The sequence below is a fragment of the Equus asinus genome, chromosome 8, assembly GCF_041296235.1.
Source record: "Equus asinus isolate D_3611 breed Donkey chromosome 8, EquAss-T2T_v2, whole genome shotgun sequence".
Lineage (NCBI taxonomy): Eukaryota > Metazoa > Chordata > Mammalia > Perissodactyla > Equidae > Equus > Equus asinus.
This window is the reverse complement of record NC_091797.1, coordinates 61,347,842-61,366,365: the sequence shown is the minus strand read 5'-3', so window position 1 is coordinate 61,366,365 and position 18,524 is coordinate 61,347,842. Positions and strand designations below refer to the sequence as shown.

At 38.4% G+C, this 18,524-nt stretch overlaps 1 protein-coding gene across 2 annotated transcripts; it reads left to right on the top strand.

The window, feature by feature from the left end:
• Window positions 1–511: 511 nt before the first annotated feature.
• SNRNP48 (small nuclear ribonucleoprotein U11/U12 subunit 48) lies at window positions 512–18,302 on the top strand. Of its 2 annotated transcripts, none has more exons than XM_014842672.3 (9): window positions 512–731; window positions 3,691–3,804; window positions 4,055–4,115; window positions 4,944–5,018; window positions 10,406–10,594; window positions 11,036–11,157; window positions 14,471–14,559; window positions 14,887–15,051; window positions 17,120–18,302. In XM_014842672.3, exons 1-9 carry the CDS (start codon window positions 576–578, stop codon window positions 17,166–17,168), a joined length of 1,020 nt encoding a protein of 339 aa, XP_014698158.1. In that variant the 5' UTR covers window positions 512–575; the 3' UTR covers window positions 17,169–18,302. The 2 variants fall into 2 exon arrangements, with proteins under 2 accessions (XP_014698158.1, XP_070371741.1); XM_070515640.1 differs by lacking the exon at window positions 512–731 and adding an exon at window positions 806–1,190.
• The last annotated feature ends 222 nt before the right edge of the window (window positions 18,303–18,524 follow it).

Here is an 18,524-nt window from a genome sequence, read left to right as displayed (position 1 = left end):
TGATTATGAGCTGTATATTAGATGATACTATGAAATGAACATTCTTAGGGTTGATCATGTATTGTGGTTATGCAGGAAAATGTCCTTATTCTTAGGAGATGCATACGGACATATTTGAGGGTGAAGCATCTGCAATTTACTCTCAAATAATTCAGCAAAAATAAGTGTGAGGCTGTGTGTGGGGAGAAAGTAGGAGAAAGCAAACGTGTCAACTGTTAACAATTAATGAGCTGGACGACGGCTATGCGAATGCTCACTGTACTAGTCCTTAAACTTTTCAGTACACATAAACCATTTTTCGTAAACCATTGTAGTAAATTTGGATTTTCTAAAAAGTCCGGTGGGGGAGAGTAATGCTGTTCAGGTAAGGCCAGGGACAACTGCGTCCAAAAGCAGCGGCAAACGCAGAGAGGAGCCGGAAAACACCTCTCAAAACGACAGCCCCCGCCCTTCCCGGGACACCTCCCTATAGGCGGTTCCAGTCACGTGACAACGAGGCCCCGCCCACAGCCCCCAGAGGCCCGCGCGCACCGCCGGCAGTTTCGCTGCTTCCTGCTGGCGGGAGGGGCGCCGCCATGGAGGTTGAGCCTCCTCCGGTGGAGGAGCGGCGGCGGCTGCAGGAGGACCTGAGCGAGTTCGTGGAGAGCTGCTGCCGGACGCTGGAGGAGGTGACGGCGTCCCTGGGCTGGAGCCTCGATCGCCTGGACCCCGGGGAGGCGGAGGCGGCAGAGGTGAGGGGCGGGCGCGCGGGGGCCTTTGAGGCGCTCAGCCTGCGGTCTTCTCTGGCCGCGGGGATCGGCGCGGCGGGCGGCGCGTCTGCGGGGCCATGGGGTGCCCGGGCCCCGGCGTGGAGCACCCTGCTGCCTCCGGGCCCCGCGCTGGGGCGCCCCGCGCCTGGCTCCTGGACCGGCAGCGCCCCCTCCGCGGAGCCTCGGGCGTAAGGAAAACGAGACGGTGCGGTGGGCGGGAGAGCGCGGCGGGTGTGGTGCTCCTTTAGGAAGTGGGTGAGCGGGTCTCGGGGCTGCCGGCGGAGGCGGTGGCGGTTTGCTTTGTCATCCGTCACATGGATCCCGCAGCTGCAGCCGACTCGGCGTCAGGGGAGCTTGGAGGTTCAGTTCACCTTCCTCTGCCACAGAATTGCCCACTTCTGCCTGGGACAGCACGCATTCCAGGATTATTAAAGGACATCAGTAAGTGATGGTGACTGGCAACTCTCCTGGACATTAGAGTTGCTTTTAAAAATGTAGGCAAGTGTAATAGAGTGAACAGTCCTGACTTTTTTTTTTTAATGGGATGGGTGGAAGGGAAGTGCTCCAACGTGGGATAATTCATGGTCTCTAATATTCTTTCTGGGTTTGTCATGCTGTAATAATTTAACTCAGGTTTAAATTACGTGACTGATTCCCCAGAGGCATTGGAAGTATATTTGATTTATATACAAACGGTTTGGGTTTATTATATTAAAAGTGTAGTGGAAATTTTAAAAATATATTTATTATTCGTTTGGAGGGAATTCATTGAGTGAGGCCCGCCAGACCTTTCCATATCATTGTTTGCTCAGCATTGTAGTAAATTTGGATTTCTTATATTAACACTTAAATAGCACGTTGCCTGTGTATGTCACTTACTGTATGTTAGTTACCTCATTTAATACTCATAATTACCCTATGAGCTGGGTACTCTTAGCCACATTTTATGGATGTGAGGAAACACACCTAGAGAGATGTAGTTTGTCCACTGACACACTGTTGGTAAATAGCAGTTAGAGTTTTGAACTCAGGCCTTCTGGCTCTTGAGAGTCTGTGTGCTTAATTGCTATGCTGCCTTTGTAGAACTCGTTTGTAAAATTCCAAAATTCTGACAGTCACCTGTGAGTGTACGTCTAACTTTTGCAAAACCAGCGTCTGATATTCAAGAGGGTGGCTGGTTTAAAAATCCTGGTAATTGACATCCGTAATTCCCAGAATAGATGCAGTCCAGATGGTTAAGGAATCTTCGCTTTTCTGCTGGAGTGTTTTAATGCTGAAGTTTAGTGAACAAAATCACAGTTCTTGTCCTTATAGAGCTTACTGTCTGGTGAGGGGGAATTCAGAGAAATCAGCCATTACATTGCAATGTGATAAAGTCTATGAAGGGTGGGTTGGAATTGGTGTGGTACAGGTTATTGTAGGCTGTGGTGGGACGGCAAAGACTTGCAGGATAAAGTGAATTCTAAGCTGATAAATAAAAGTGAGCTAAATTAGCTAGGTGAAGCCAGAGGAAGCAGCAACAGCATGTGTAGAAGTCCAGAGACCAGGGTGTGTCCCGAAAACCTCAGGTAGTTAAGGATGGCTAGAGCATAGGATGTGGAGGAGGAGGGGAAGGATGGTAGGTATGCACTGGATGTTAAAGGTCCTGTGTCAGCCATATTAAAGAATCTGGATTTTTTTTTAATGAGGGCAGTGGGGGAGGCATGGAAGTGTTTTGAGCCAGGGTATATCATAATCATATTTGCCTTTTAATAAAATAATAATTGCTTACATTTTTTGAACACTTGCTATATCTCAGGCCCTGTTTGAATTGCTTTATGTATATGAACTCATGTATAACTTGTATAATCTTCACAGTAGTTCTGTAAGAGAGGTCCTGCTATGATACCATTTTATAGATGAGGAAACTGAGGCAGAGAAAGGTTAAGTCCCTAGGCTAAGTTCATACAGTCAGTGAGTGGCACACCTGGGATTCAAACTGTCTGCAGTTTGGAGAATGGAATGGATAGCGAGACTGGAAGTGGCGAGAGCAGTTAAGCAATGGCTGTTGTGATCCAGGAGAGAGATGATGATATCCTGAAGTGGGGAGGTGGCAGTGGGGATGGATTGTGTGGAGGGATTTTAGAGTGATTTAGGAGTGAAGAGCCCTACGTGATTGATCAGATGTGGATGACGAGAGAGAAGAGGCTGTTTCCTGCTTAACAAGTGGGACCTTCCTTTCACTGAAGTAGGAAAACATGAGAGGAACAGGTTGGGGGGGTCAGGAGACCATGAATATAATAAATTTATTTTTGTCATGTTGAAATTTTAGTGTCTTTAGTATAGGGTACTCAAGAGAGAACCAAGGAGTAAAGATCCACATTTTGGGAGTCATCAGTATCTAGTGAAAATTGAAGACGTGGGATCTTCCAGGAAGCCTATATCAAATGGCACAAGATCACTGGTTGGACCTACATGAACACCAACCTTTAAATGGGGCCAGGTAGAACAAGGAAGACAGACCTTTAGAGGAGACCAAGTAGGAGGAGCCAGAGAGGTGGAAGGAACGTGAAGAGTGTATCAGGATGACAGAAGTGAACAATTCACTTGTGACCTTCTGTGAGTTCAAATATTATAAGGACTGTGACATGTGCCTTGGCTGTGGTAGCAAGAAGGTTGTTAGTGACCTACTGACGGGGAGGGGAGGTTGTCGAGGCAGTGAATGTGAACCTTTCAAAGAATGGGGCTTTGAAGGGGTGGAGACTGGGCAGAGGCTATCGGGGAGGGAGATTGGGGGAGGTTTTTTTTTTTAACATGCACGTACACTCGCACACACAGTTGGGAGAGGCCTGCATAAGAGGAGAGAACTGGATAATGCCACTTAATTAAGTAGTAAACATTTAATGGTATAATCATTTCTTTAAATGTCATGAACCTTTTTTCTTCTGTTTGATTTTTGTAGGATGAAGTTGTGATATGCCCTTATGACTCCAATCATCACATGCCTAAATCGTCTTTAGCAAAGCACATGGTGTCTTGTCAGCTGAGGAAACTGGGCTACACCAAAGAGGAAGAGGTACCACGTAGATTCTCTGTACACGTCATATGTGCATTAATAAAGTTCAGAATATTTGGAAGGAATAGTGTTAGGTTTTCGGACATAAAGTAATAGTCATTTATGGGGTAGAATGGTACTTGCCTAATTTCACAAATTATTGCAAGAAATATTTAAATGATACTAATTTATTGTTGGTTTATGTCAAATCTCAAAATAGTCAATTATCTGTTACTCAAGAACACTAAGGTTTTTTTTTTTTTGACTTTAGGATAAAATGTATAATTCTGATTTTTTCTATGAGAATGTGAAGATACCTTCAATTACTTTGAGTAAGTATTAATTTAAGATATTATAATTTAAAAATATCTTAGGATAGGTGTTGATATTTCATTTTTGAATTATCAAAAGAGTGGACTTTATAAGTATGCTTATGATTAAGAAGGACATTTTGTACCTTAAAAGAATGTAGGATTAATTAATGTACAGTGAAATTGGTTTGCTTAATTCTAAACTTCGAGACCAGGCCTGTATCAATAGGCAGTGAAAACTGCGGAGTTCTGCACAGTAAGACAGATGCCTTCCTTCTTGGTTGTGACAAAAATCTGGCCACACAACACAGTTTGAAGAGAGGGCTGAGGATGGAAATGTGTTCCAAGTGTTCACAGCTTACGTAGAGGTTAAAATCTTGGGCTCTGAAATCAGAATGCCCTGATTCAACTCCTGGTTTTGTCACTAATAGATGTGTGACTTTGAACAAGGTCATTAACCTGTTTGTTGCCTAAATTTCTCCATAAAATGGGGATGATGGTAATAGTACCTTTGTGAGGATTAAATGGTATACATGTAATATGTTTAGCATAGTGCCTGACACCTAGCTGGCATTCAAGAAGTGTTAGCTATTATTGGTCGCTAAAATTTGTGGAGGCTACTGCTGCATGCCTGATTATAGTGAAGTCTGGTTACTTACTGGGCTCTAGCTAGATCTGAAAGAATTCTGCATTCAGATTACCTAGGCAATGATGTGGGTGTTTTCTCTCTTAAGATTCTGGAAGGTTTGTCAATGTGCCCAAAGAGCTTGGAGTGGAAACCAGTTAATAAATTAATTGTGGACACTGATGATTCATATTGTGGTTATGGGTTTTTTTTTTTTTGGACAGATAAGGACTCACAATTCCAGATAATTAAACAAGCTAGAACTGCAGTTGGAAAAGATGGTGATTGTTATAATCAAAGTAAGTGGCATCATAGTTTGAGTTAATTAATGAATCAAACTATTTTTCTCCCACAAGCACATTGTTACAAATTTTCAGGAAAAATCTCGTGGAAACAGTGGTAAGGTTAAATTTTACATTTAACATTAGACTAATGTTCTTGGTGTCAGCTTCGTTTGTGCGATATTTTCTGCTCAAATGCACCAGAGTCTCACTGGGACACTGTTTTAGGTAGGGGTTTGTGCTTTGGAATTACCTAATGGGTGAGATTGCCATATAGATAGTTATTTTTATTATGATTATTTAATAAATAAATCTCATTGACTGAGACTGTCTTACCCTGAGATTTCCTGCCTTGAGAATTAGCCCAGTGTTAAAGGTAAGAATGTTGAAATGCAGTGTGAAAGGAAAGGCTTAGGTGAAAAGAGATGAGTCTGCACAGCTGCCCTGCAGAATAAAGCACAGACAGAGTTGTACATACAATTTCAGAGGCTTTGTGGATCCCTACATGCCCAGCTTCGGAGCTGGATTTAGAGTTTCTGCCTGGGACTGACCAGCAAAGACTAGGATAGAATTTTTAAGTATGAGTTTTTAGAAAATTGAAAGATAATCCATCAAACACATAGAGGTAAACAAGTAACTAGAGTTAATGGACTTCTGAACCTAAGTATACCATCTAATCAAGGCATGACTGCCTCCTTTTATAAGGATTTCTGAGCTGTCGTTGAACCTTCTGGAGATAGTTTTCTCTGGACATCTTACTTTTCCTCCCTCACTCTTCTTTCTAGCTGAATTATATTCTCCACCACCCCGTTATGATTTGTTGTCTCCCTTGTTGAAGTTCAGGGTCTCACCTGTTGTTCTAAGCCAGTGTCTGGGCTTGATTCCTCCCCCAGTGGCTCTGTGGCTTCAGGAGGAGGAGGTCTCTTACCCGGAGTCTATATTACAGTGGCTCCTTAGAGCAGCAACAAGCACATTTCTTGTATGTCCTGTTTTGAAGCTCCCATTTTTGTGTACTTTTGTGTTAAATTCCAGGTTTTTTCTTTGAGGGACACATTTGACTCCTGTCTCATTTGCAGAAATGACTGAGCTGTGATCAAGCAAGCCTGTTTTTGGCTCTATTATTGGTTCTAACCATTGCCGTGTTTAATGAACCAATTAAAAAGTAGAGAACTTTGTTTTTGTTTTTTTGGAGAGATTAAAAGTTAAAGGACTTTATTTGACCAAAGCCAGTTAGATAGATTTACTGAATTTATTTTAGAGTTGAAAGAGGACTTAGAGATCATCTAATCCAGCGTCTGCTTTTTACAGATAGGGAAACAAACCCTGTCTGATAGAGATGATAAGGTTCTGGGGTGTTTGTTCTAAAGGTTCTCAATCCTTTTATATTTTAAATGAGATTATTTTTTAAATTTTTTTTTTTTTAAAGATTTTATTTTTTTTCATTTTTCTCCCCAAAGCCCCCCGGTACATAGTTGTGTATTCTTCGTTGTGGGTTCTTCTAGTTGTGGCATGTGGGACGCTGCCTCAGCGTGGTCTGACGAGCAGTGCCATGTCCGCGCCCAGGATTCGAACTAACGAAACGCTGGGCCGCCTGCAGCGGAGCGCGCGAACTTAACCACTCGGCCACGGGGCCAGCCCCTTAAATGAGATTATTTTTTCAGAGTTGTTTTGTATATTTCATTTCGCTTTCACAACAGACTTTCGATAGTTTGGGCAACTATTTCCCCCTCCATATTAGGTGAAAAAATAGAGGTGTATAGAAGTGAATTAACACTTTTTTTGTTGGATAATAGGAAAGCTGGATTGAGAACTAGGTTCTGAATTTTGGCACCAACTCTGAGCTGAGTTATTCTGCTTTCTCTTAGAAACTCTACATTTAGTGAAATTTGTGGACTGAGATTCTAGATATTGCTGAAATGTATTTGTTCTTTATGTTTATCTGTCGTGATTAAGTAGAATATCAGAAACTTCAAATCTGTGCATACTCACTGCTGCTAGTGGTACTGTTCATTGTTTGTTCTACTTTGTGTAAACCTATTTTAAAGAAAGAAACTATCTGCTCGGCCTTGAACAAATGACATTTCTGAATTTTTGTTTCCTTATCTGTAATAAAAACTATCTTGTGGTGGTGGTTAGAACAATAGAGATAATGAATGCTACACTAGCCCTGACTCTAATAATTGGTAGCTGCTATTGTCTAAGCAGTTTAATTTCTAAGCAAATTAATTTATAGAAAGCAATATTAAGGTAACAAAATGGGTGAGAATTTTATATATGTAAGTAATTTAGAAAACATTCTAAGTTTTTCATTTATATAACTGAGTTAAGGCAAATTTGGACTTTGAATTTAATTCTTTACAAAAGCAAAGAATTGCTTTGAATAATTCTTTCAATAGATAGTTAAGACAAACTTTTAGTTGATTTTGAATTTTTGCACTAAGATTTAATTGTAACTTTTTATATGATCTGTAACCCTCTTTTAAAAATTCTTTTCATCCTTTGTAGAGTTCTGCAGTTTCTCAACAGAGGTTATTTTTTTATGGTCCATTTATATCTTAGACATTTTAAAATCTTTTACACCAGGAGAAAAATCTCTTAGTGTCGTCTTATTGATGTATTTACTTTAAAGGAAGAATGACTAACATGAACAATTTTGCATTTTCCTATTTAATTAATATTTTGTTTGTTACGCACTAAATTGTAAGTTTTTTGTTGAGGTAGTATTTATGTTTTCATTTCATTGGTCATATCAGGTCTAAACTCAACGTACATAATTCTCAATTCATTAATCTTTGTGAAAGCTTGAACAAACATTAGATTTACTTATTTTCAGATATAGTTACTTTGGTTAATTTTATAACTAAGATATTAATTTCAATCATAGACAATCATTTTATATTTAGTGGTTTATCTTTTTCCGTCAATATTAAAGATTCATGTTGCTGTACTTCAATTTCATGGCATATGTTTGAGTTGTGGCTATGATTTGAAGTTCAGTGGACTATGCTAAAGAAAGCTAAAGAGATAGGATGTAATGGTTTGGACCTAATCTGTTCCTACCACTGGTGAAACTTTGGCCAGTCATTGTATTTCTATGGGCCTTAATTTCTTTATCTCTAATGTTAGGAAATTGACTATGAATTTTCCCTAAAATTCTGAATTTGTATCTTTGACATACTACCTCTTATTAATATTTGATATTGTATCTCATATGTTTAAGATGCCCCATGATGGCAAAAGTCACTAACAAGGAAGCATGAGAATTAGAGTTATTAAAAAAGTAGGTTAGAGTTTGGCTTTGGGGTGATGGAGAGTTGTGGGGCTGGATAGAAGTAATGGGTGCACAGCAGTGTGAATGTACTAATGCCACTGAACTGTGCGCCTGAAAATGGCTAGAATGCTAAATTTTGTATTAGGTGTATCATACCACAGTTAAACTGTAAAACAAGCTAGACAGAGGGTTACAGAATTAGTATGATGACAACACATTCAGATGTATCTCTAAATCGTATAGAAACTTTCGTTTGAAAATTTAAATTTTATGGAAATGTAAGCATATGTAAGTGTGTATATTCATTTTTTTTGTCAGAAATATCTGTGTTCTGAATGATTTAAATGCAGTTTGTTGTTTAACTTTTCCTGTACTTTTTCTTTTTCAGTAATTGGGGTGAGTATAAAGAGGAATTAGGAACCTGAATGTACTCCTTATTTAAAGATATGCAGTATCCTTTTTGCAAATGATATCCTTTTAAAAGTATCACTCAAATTTTTAAACTTTATCTTAATCACTGTCACAATATTACAGTCTTGATTTGGAATTTTAGTTGAATTTCAAGGAATTTAAGTATAGATCTTCACCATGCAGAAATTTAGGCTGAATAAGGAAATCTCTAAAATATTTTATGGAGGAAATTATATTTCTTTATTAAAAATAACAGGCAAAGGTTTATGTGAAGCTTGTTTGTAATACATCAGTGTTTTCTAATCATTGTATTCTTCTCCCAGATTTTTATAGCTAGATTTAAATGAATTAGGTTAATCAAAGCTAACTCATTTTTATAGTATGAAATGTTTTGACAAAAAAGACTTTCCCTAGTGTCTACCAGAATTAGAGTAAAATCAAATGACTTGAAAGGGAACCCTTCTTCCTCACTAATTCAGAACCCTTTGACTAGTACAAATGGCCGTGTATTGTTATCCGTAACTGCTAAACCATGGACTGAGATTCAGTGTAGCTCTCCTCTTAATTTGTAGACAAGTGCAAAGTCATCTCTTTTTTTTGTGTTGTAATGCTTGGTTCATAGTATGCTCTTGTTTGAATTTTTCTTTTGCCTCTTTACCTAGGAAGTCAACAAGGTTAGACTGTAGCAAATTTAAGTATCTAGGAAGAGCTACTGATGTTACATTGTTCTGTGAACCGGAGTGATTCCTTTAGGGTAACCTAGCAAACATTACAAGAAGTCCGTTAGGAACTCATGTTCTTTGTTTGCATTAGTGAATAATGAAGTATGGAAAGAGTTGTTTTAAATTGTTTTATTTACAGTTACAGTAATTTTTTTATTTCTTTGAGAAAATTTGAATCTTAAAACAAAAATTTTCTTCAGTGTTTAATACATCATATCAAGGTATTGTATTTACTTTTTTTTTTTCCCATTAAAGAGCAGATTTTAGAAAGTTCTGTAACTGTCGGGGGGCACTGCTTTTAACTTTTTTCAATTAATTTGGTTAAACCAATATGCTTCCTCTTCAGAAAATTTTTAAAAAGTTTAGTCTCAGTTCAGTGTGTCCTTCTCTGGTCTGAGGAAGTGTGGGATTTCTGCTGCTTAATTGTTTTTTGGTCCCTAGCTCTAAGTCAGCGCACAAGTGGGATATATTTTGAATATGGAACATTTAGCTTGATGTCTCATAAAAAAGACATTTTTTGCACATTTTTCATACTTCCATAATTTATTTTCAAAGGGACTATATAATGTGTGTTACTTATTAAAAGCATTTTTTCCCTAACTTTTATGGAGAAAAGCATATAAACAGAAAGAAAGTTAATGTCTATTTTTATAATATGGGTAGCCTTTTCAAAATTGTTACCCAAAAGGTTTTCTTATGAGCAAATTGTCGTATGGCTATTTACTGCCTGCCTTCATGAGATCTGTCTTAACAGATCTTAACATTGTTGGAGAGAATAGCGAACATGCACAGTACATCCTTTCTGTGGATAGAGCGTTCAGCGTAGAGCCATTATTTTGCCATTTATTGCGTAGACTGATACTTTGTATATTTAGGGATTACTGTGAAAAAAATTGTGTGAATGTTGGATTCTTACAGTGCATGTTTAAAGATAAGTAGTAGAGTTTAAGTCCACAATGCTTCATGTATTGTTTATTCTTGTGGTTTTATTTTTACTTTAGGGACTTACTCTTCATTGCCTGTTGAAGTTCCTCTGAATCACAAACGATGTGTTTGTGATCTAACCCAAGCTGATCGTCTTGCCCTCTATGATTTTGTAATCGAGGAGACGAAGAAAAAGCGCTCTGATTCTCAAATTATTGAAAATGACAGTGATCTCTTTGTAGACTTGGCTGCCAAAGTCAATCAAGGTTTGAGATGAATACCGTAGCTTTATATTTCTTGTCATTCTGTCTTTTGAGTGTTGTTAAGATCATTTGTTAGGCCACTTTGAGTTGGAATGGGATGATTTCTATCATCTGATAGTCACATATATATTAAGATGTTTACTCAGTACCATGAAATTTTGCTCTCTGACTTTTACATTACGCATACCTTCCTTCTATAGGAATGTTACTTACAGCTGTGCTATTACTTTAATCTATGTACCTGAACACACTTATGTTCAGCTAATGGCTAGAGAAAAGGAATGATATAAAACTTAGCCCATTTATATGATATAGAATTTTTAGAATATTTTTGTGTGCTGCATTGAAACATGTTGACATATAGGATGGTTCTGTTGTTCGTTTCTACTAAGTCATAAGAATTTAAAAGCTTCTAAGGATATAATAATTTTATACTTTTATTAGATAATAGTCGAAAAAGTCCAAAATCGTACCTTGAAATCCTGGCAGAAGTGAGAGATTATAAAAGAAGACGCCAATCCTATAGAGCTAAGAATGTTCACATAACCAAGAAATCGTATACTGAGGTAAGTTTTACATAATCTTGTAGAGCTTTGTTGAGAACAGAAATTTCCGTTAGGTAGTTTTCCAAGTCTGTTTGTGGATTTCTACAGTTCCTTAGAGGTGCTTAGAAAGAAAGTGTCTTCGAGGTGGCTACCTGATTCGTGTTTGCTCTGTCATTTTCACAACCGTCCTGTACTAGACAGAGACTTTTCAGGGTACACAAACCTTGTATAAAGAAGTTGTATAATCTTAAAAAAAAGAATACGTACTTTTGAGAAAGTGATGTTACATCGTGGTAACTGCATGGACAGACAGCTTTAGACAGACCTGGGCTTGAGTTTTGATTCTGGTGTTTATCACTGACTCTTTGACTTAGACAAGTTTTCTGAGCTTTTTAAGATTCAGTTTTTTCATTTTATGATACTTTTGCATTTTATAAGGCTTTACAGAGTTGTTATGAGAATTGATTGGAATAATGCATGTGGACACAGAAACTGCTAAATAAATAGCTATCTTTTTGTTTTTATTTTTGTTTTGCTGAGGAAGGTTAGCCCTGAGCTAACATCTGAGTAGCATGGCTGACAAGTGCTGTAGGCCTGCACCCTGGAGCTGAACCCTTGAACCCAGGCCGCCGAAGCAGAGCGCACTGAACTTAACCCTACGCCATGGGGCCGGCCCTGATAGCTTTCTTATTTTTTTGCAGAAATTTTAGTGTCCTTTCGTGCATTCTACTAAATATGTGGGCTTAAGAAATTTCTTGGTATAAATTATTTATAATTTATATTATAAATTATAATTATAAATTATGTATATTATAAAATTATATAATTACATTAATCTCTTGATACATATCTGGATTTATTTTCAGATGTCATTTAGTGGATAGAGTTGATGAATTTTTTGGTACATGAATTACCTTGCGCAGACTGTAAATAGTTTCTTCATTGAATCTCTAATTGTTCCCACATTATTTCTTACTTCTCTCTATGATTTCAAAGACCGTCCGTAATCTGGCCTCATTTTGTCAAGCATTTTCTTTCACTTTAGTCAAGTGTGTCTCTCAAACTATATCTGATTACATAGATTTATTCTTACCTCCAAGTCCTAATATATGTTATTTTCTCATCTGAAATGCTCTTTGTTTTGCTGTTTTAAATCTTGATGCCACTGTTTCCATGAGCTGCTCGTTAACTCTGAGCCATCTGCTGAATTATTGCTCTTACTCTCTGTCTCACACAGTTTAGCCCTTAATTTTATGCCGTTCTTTTTACAGTTAAAATATGTGTTTCAGATTTCTTCCAGCCTCTCCCAGTAGAGGGCCAGGGCCGTGCAGGCTTTAGTGATGCGTGGTCCCTCAGATACTTGATGGGGCGTCATTTGTTTCTTCTCCGGTCTCATAACCTTGTAATCAAGATTAAGTGTTGCTGCTAGTGTTCTTTACAATTTTGTGGTTAGCTTTTTGTTATGGAAATATTCAAACATATGCCGAAGTGAATGGAATAGTCTGATGACCCCTTAGGTACCTATTACCCAGCTTCAACAATTACCATCATATGACCTTGTTTTATTTATACCCCCGCTTACTTCCCCTACCCCGACACCTGGTAACCTCGGAAACAGATCCCAAATATCTTTCATCTGTAAATACTTCAGTCTTTACAAGTCTTTTAGTGCTTTAGCATACCTCTGGTCATGGCTTTTTCAGCATTTTATGCATTCCTCTCTTCATTTATATCCTGTATCATTTTTGTTTGCTCTGGATTAGAACCTGACAAACTTCAGCAGAACTGTATTACGTACTGTAGTTGCTTTGCCTGACACACTGCTGTGGGCTATGAAGATAAATGCACATAGACCCTCCCCTCAAGGAGCTACTTCTAGCTTAAGAAATGAAACAGACTTTCAAAATACAGATTTTGTTAAGTACTAGCATAAGGTGAGATCAAAGTATGTGGGAGGAGGGAGCAGTTCTTTTTAAAAGGTTGCACTGGTATAGGCTTCACAGACAAGATAGTGTTTGAGAGAAAAGGAGAAGCAGGGAGGGGTAAGGGAGTGGCTGTTTATTGGCTCTTTTCTATGTGGTGAACCTGTGCTAGGTCGGCTCTGGACGTGTCCAGTCACGTTCGGGCTTCACGGAGCTCATGTAGAGCTTCTGGTCAGGGAGTCAGGTAGGGCTGCTCCAGCACTGCAGGAGCTGGAGTTGGAATTCAGGTGGGTGTGACTCATGTCACTCCCCTGGGTTAGACCTTGATGTGTCGTAGATTTTCCACAGGAGAATACAGTGGAGGAGGGGAAATGGTGGATGAGGATTTTTCACGTGGAAGGGGTGGTATTCCTAAAAGTAAATAAAAGTATGGGAGTTTTCCAGAGACTCGCTAGTAATCCAGGGTGGCCAGAACTTAGGGCTTCTGATGAACTATCCAGAAAAAGAGAGATGCGATGTAGCAAAATTGTGGGTGGCTTCAAAGACTCTCCTAAGGAATTTGAACATAGTTCCATTTTACTTTGGGGGCTATTGAGAGTTTCTTGGAGATGGGGGAGACACAGGCCTGAACTCTAGTGCGCGTCTCTGAGGTTGCCCCATTCCCCCGTGCCTTCGTAAAGCATCTCCTGGTTAGGCCTGAGGGAAGGGTGAGCTTCTTTAGTGTCACCTGTCCCTCGCCAGTCACTAGCCCTGTGCCTGATGATGTGGATAAAGAAAAACACTTCTAAGTGGTTCTTAGGTGAGGAACTTATAGTCTCATTGGGAAAGTATCTGTGGAGTGACTCTTAAGTTTCATATTTTGTGTGTCATCTTGATTTAATTATAAGCTTTGGAAAAAAAGGTTTTATTTGTAAATAATCTCAAACATACCAGTAAGTTGCAAAACTAAAAATAATACAAACAACTGCTGAATATCCTTTGCCTAGACCACCTCTTAACATTTTGCCCCATTTGCTTGCCATTTGCACTCTCTCTCTCTACAGTTTTTGCTCTCTGATTACTACCTGCACATAATTTTTTTTCCTGAACTATTTAAGGGTAAGTTACATCATGATCCTTTATCCCTGAATACTTAGTATATCTTTCCTAAGAATAGGGATATTTTCTTACTTAATCATGGTATAGTTATCAACTTGAGCAAATGTAACATTGATAACAGTACTTTATACCATTCATATTCCAACTTGATCATTGCCTTTTTATGGTCTGTAAACTACACACATCCCACAGTCCATCATATCATAGCTCTTAGTAAATATTTGATTGGTTGTTAGCAGTGATTTTTTTTCTAGCTTTATAGTTGTAAGTTTTTGAGCTGCTTTCTTATCTGAAATTTGGTGCTTACTTCTAAGGTGATTCGGGATGTGATAAATGTGCACATGGAAGAACTCAGTAGTCAATGGCAAGAAGAGCAGGAAAAAGCAGAGGATGCTGCTGAAAAGTATGTTATTGTGTTTATTGGGGAAAATATTCTGTTTTTAATCTGTTACCCATAATGGTTTAAATTTTAGCATTTCTGATACGATTAGTAGCACAGTATAATTCATGAGAATGTTTATTATTTCCTGTTGTTATTGCTCAGGATTGTTATACCAGAGTTGCAAAACATATTCCAAGAGCTGTGTTTCTTATATGGAATGTAAGGTTGTACACATTTATTTAGACTCTATCAATCATTGGTCTGATACAGAATATTGGGCTTTAGGCTGGTCTAAACTGGAGACCAGTGGTTAAAACTAAGTGGCTAATGCTCTCTTCTATGTTTCAGGAACGAAGAGAGGCGGTCAGCTTCAGTAGACTCACGGCAGTCTGGTGGAAGCTATTTGGATGCTGAGAGTTCACGACATAGAAGGGATCGAAGTAGGAGCCCACATAAACGGAAAAGAAATAAAGATAAGGACAAAAACTGGGACTCAAGAAGAAGGAAAGAGAGGTAAGTCTAACTCTGCAACATCCAATGTTGAATTGTTTGCTTTTGAAAAGTAAACAGTGCCTTGAACAGATTCTTAACATTCCTGCTATTTCACTTCAGATAACCTCAGCTCTGGTGACGTAGTTCTCTATATGCCTGGTTGGATATGGGTTTCCCTTTTTTAATTGTTTTCTAACCAGGACATATGAAAGTAATGTCTAGGTAGTAAGTTAACTATGTTAAACAAGATGTTTGCCTAGATCTCTTTCTTCTGCTCCTTCCTTCCTCCCTCTTTCTTGTTCTTTCTCATTCTTTCTTTCTCTTGCTAATTCCTCAGTTAAAGGGAGTATAGGGCCAGAGAGAAGATCCAAATTTTAATGTCAGTCAGTTTTGCCCTTGTTAAATATCCCTGATAAAATTTTGATAGCTGGAGACATATGAACTAACACTAAAATAATGAATTTGAATCAATTGAGATCTCTTCCTGTATTCCACCTGCTTAACTGGGCATCTGCCTGGATCTCAAGTTTATCAGGTCCATAGTGGGACTTAGCTTTTTCTCAGTCTGCTCCTCTCTCCCCAGCATTTCCCATCCTAGTTAATGGATGACCATCATTTGTTCACAGAGCCGGAAATCAAAGAGTCATGTTAGATATGCCTTTTTGATTCCTTACCATCTGGTCTTAATTGCTGTCGGTTGTACCTGAAGATACCGCATGTGCACCTCCTCCTCGCTCTCTTTAGTGCTGTCCCTCTGGAAGAAGATGGTATTTTTCCTAATTGTTCTACCTGTCTCTAAGCTGGTCCCATAGGGATCCTTCCTACGCTACAGCCGGAGTGAATTTTCACCTCTTAAATCTCTTCAGTGGCAAAATTCACATTCTTTAGACCTTAAGACCTCCAGGATCAGGGCATCTGCCTACCTGCCCTTGTGTTTTGCCACTGCCCCATGAAATGCATAATTTATGTTCCAGCCAGCCTGGATTACTTACAGTTCCTCATCCACACTGTGCCACGTCTCTGTCTTCCATGTTATGTTCTGCTGCCTAATTTCTTTTTAAAGCCTGCTTGGTAAACTCGTCGTTCATTAAGACCCAGCTTAGTCATTTCCGTGAAGCCTTTTCTCACTCATTCAAACAGAGCTGATTCTTTCCATTTTTGTTACCACTCTACCTAGTGCATACTTTTTATTGAACTTAAGTTACTGCTTTCCCTCCTGGACTGTGAGCTCCGTGAAGGCAGGTATCATGTGCACACTGTTTGTCTAATAATAGGCTCTCAGGTGACATCTGTCCAGGGCCACTGGTGATCAGGAATTAGTAATACTTATTGGTTTAGTAATTTGGCTCATCTTACTATCATTCATTTACAGGTTTAAAGCTAGCTGTGAGTTAGTCCTTCTCGTATAAAAATGAAATATTTGCTTAATAATCCCTTTTGATTCATATAATGAATGATATTTTGTAACAATTATACACAAATTGATTATCAGAAATTGTGCTCTTTCACTTCTTTCTGGTTTGTTAGTGCTTCTTCCATTTAGTAACTTTGGGGATCTCTCATTAGTCCCTGTTGACTTGAATACATTAGACAGCCTCAAAATCTAAACATGAAATAATTTTCCTTTAGAGAAGATAAACTGAGTATTAGGAGGAAATACTTCTGAATAGGGCAAGGCTAACCTTTGATATCACCCCTGAGTTGGAATGAATTGTAGGGAGTTGAGATAGGAGCCAGGATAAGGGAATTAGACAATTTCTGAATCCTTCTATGACTTTAATATTTTATTTGAAATGAATTCTCTGGTCATCAATCATGTACATATATTCAGAGTTAATTTTAAAGCAGAACTTCCAAGTGCAATTTTTAAAAATTCCGTTTTGCTTATCCCCATTTCAATTTTGCCCCTTAGTTTTAATATGTTTTTCATATTTGCTGTTAAAGAAATCACTGTTCATTTCTAAGTGCCTGTTTTAACTTGTCCTGGTTTGTATCTGATGTAAGTCTGTTACTGGTAAATTATTATTTTAAAGTCTGATCTTAAAATGTCCACGAGTTATAATCGTTTTTTTCACTCCTTTCATTTCAGGGATGGGGAGAGACACCACAGTCATAGAAGAAGAAAGCAAAAAACATGAACCAAGTGTTCGTGCATGTATTAAGTGTGCTTATGCCGTGATGACCCACATGCTGGTATTACAGTTAAAACTGCTTTGAGTAGGAGGATGTGTTTGTGTGATCTGCTTAGTGCTCAGATCATTATTTTTCAGTAAATACTTATGTCTCAAACCGTGAATACACTATGATGCCCTATAACTTTGTTTTCCTTATATTTTAATAGATGATTGATTCCTATTTCTGATTTTGTTTCATTCTTTGTGATAATTTGTGTATCAGAAAATTCTTTAATTAAAACCAATACTTAAACTATATAAATAATACATGAATATGTTCTCATTGTAAAAAATGAAACCTTGCAGATAAGGCTAAAGTCCCCTTGGAACACCAGCTGCCATCCCTGTGGCTACCCCAGTAGTAACTCCTATTTACTGCTGCACTGGGGAATTGTAACAGGGGAGAACAACCTAAACGTCTGTCAGAAAGGGAATGGCTTGGGGCCGGCCCTGTGGCGTAGTGGTTGAATTCGGCACACTCTGCCTTGGTGGCCCGGGTTCACAGGTTCAAATTCCAGGCACAGACCTCTGCCACTTGTCAACCATGCTGTGGCGGTGACCCACATATAAGTGGAGGAAGATTGGCACAGATGTTAGCTCAGGGCTAGTCTTTCTCAGCAAGGGAGGCGGGGAAAAAAGGGAATGGCCTGGCTAAATAAATAAAATATGGAATAGTCATATGATAGATTACTATATTGGATTTAAAAGAAACTTTATATTAACATGGATAGGTCTCAGAAACATCATGCTAAGTGAAAATAGTAAGTTATGGGAAGATATGTCCCAGTTATATTTATGTACAAAACCATACATTTTCTCTGGCTATGTATGTATTTGGATATATTTGTAAAGGTTCGGAAGAACCCATACCAAACTTGTAACAGTGGTTATTTGGGGGAGGAGATATAGATGGGAGAGAGAAGGGGTGAAAACCAGGATTGGGAGAGGAAAAGGAAGCTTTAGCTTTATCCATAATACATTAATTTTTTAAAATAAGGTATTCATGTTTCACTTGTTAATTAAAATATACTGTTTTTTGTAAATCAACTTTATTGAGGAACTGTTTACATGAAATAAAGTGCACCCATTTGAAGTGTGTATTTCATTGACTTTTGGCAAACTTTTACCTTCTCCCGTGTAACCATCACCTCAATCAAGATAGAGAATATTTCCGTTGCCCCCAAAAGTTCCCGTATATCTCTTACCCAATCAATTTCTCTGCCCCAGCCCTAGGCAATCACAGATCTGCTTTTTGTTACGGTTGATTAGATGAATCTTTTCTAGTTATAAATGAAATACTACAATATATACCTTCTTCCA

What these genes read in the sequence shown, in the direction of transcription:
- SNRNP48 (XM_014842672.3), top strand. Translation starts at nt 576, where the DNA reads ATGGAGGTTGAGCCTCCTCCGGTGGAGGAGCGGCGGCGGCTGCAGGAG. An exon ending in GCTACACCAAAGAGGAAGAG is followed by an intron (nt 3,805 to 4,054) that starts GTACCACGTAGA and finishes TTTTGACTTTAG; the next exon opens with GATAAAATGTATAATTCTGA. An exon ending in GCAGAGGATGCTGCTGAAAA is followed by an intron (nt 14,560 to 14,886) that starts GTATGTTATTGT and finishes TCTATGTTTCAG; the next exon opens with GAACGAAGAGAGGCGGTCAG.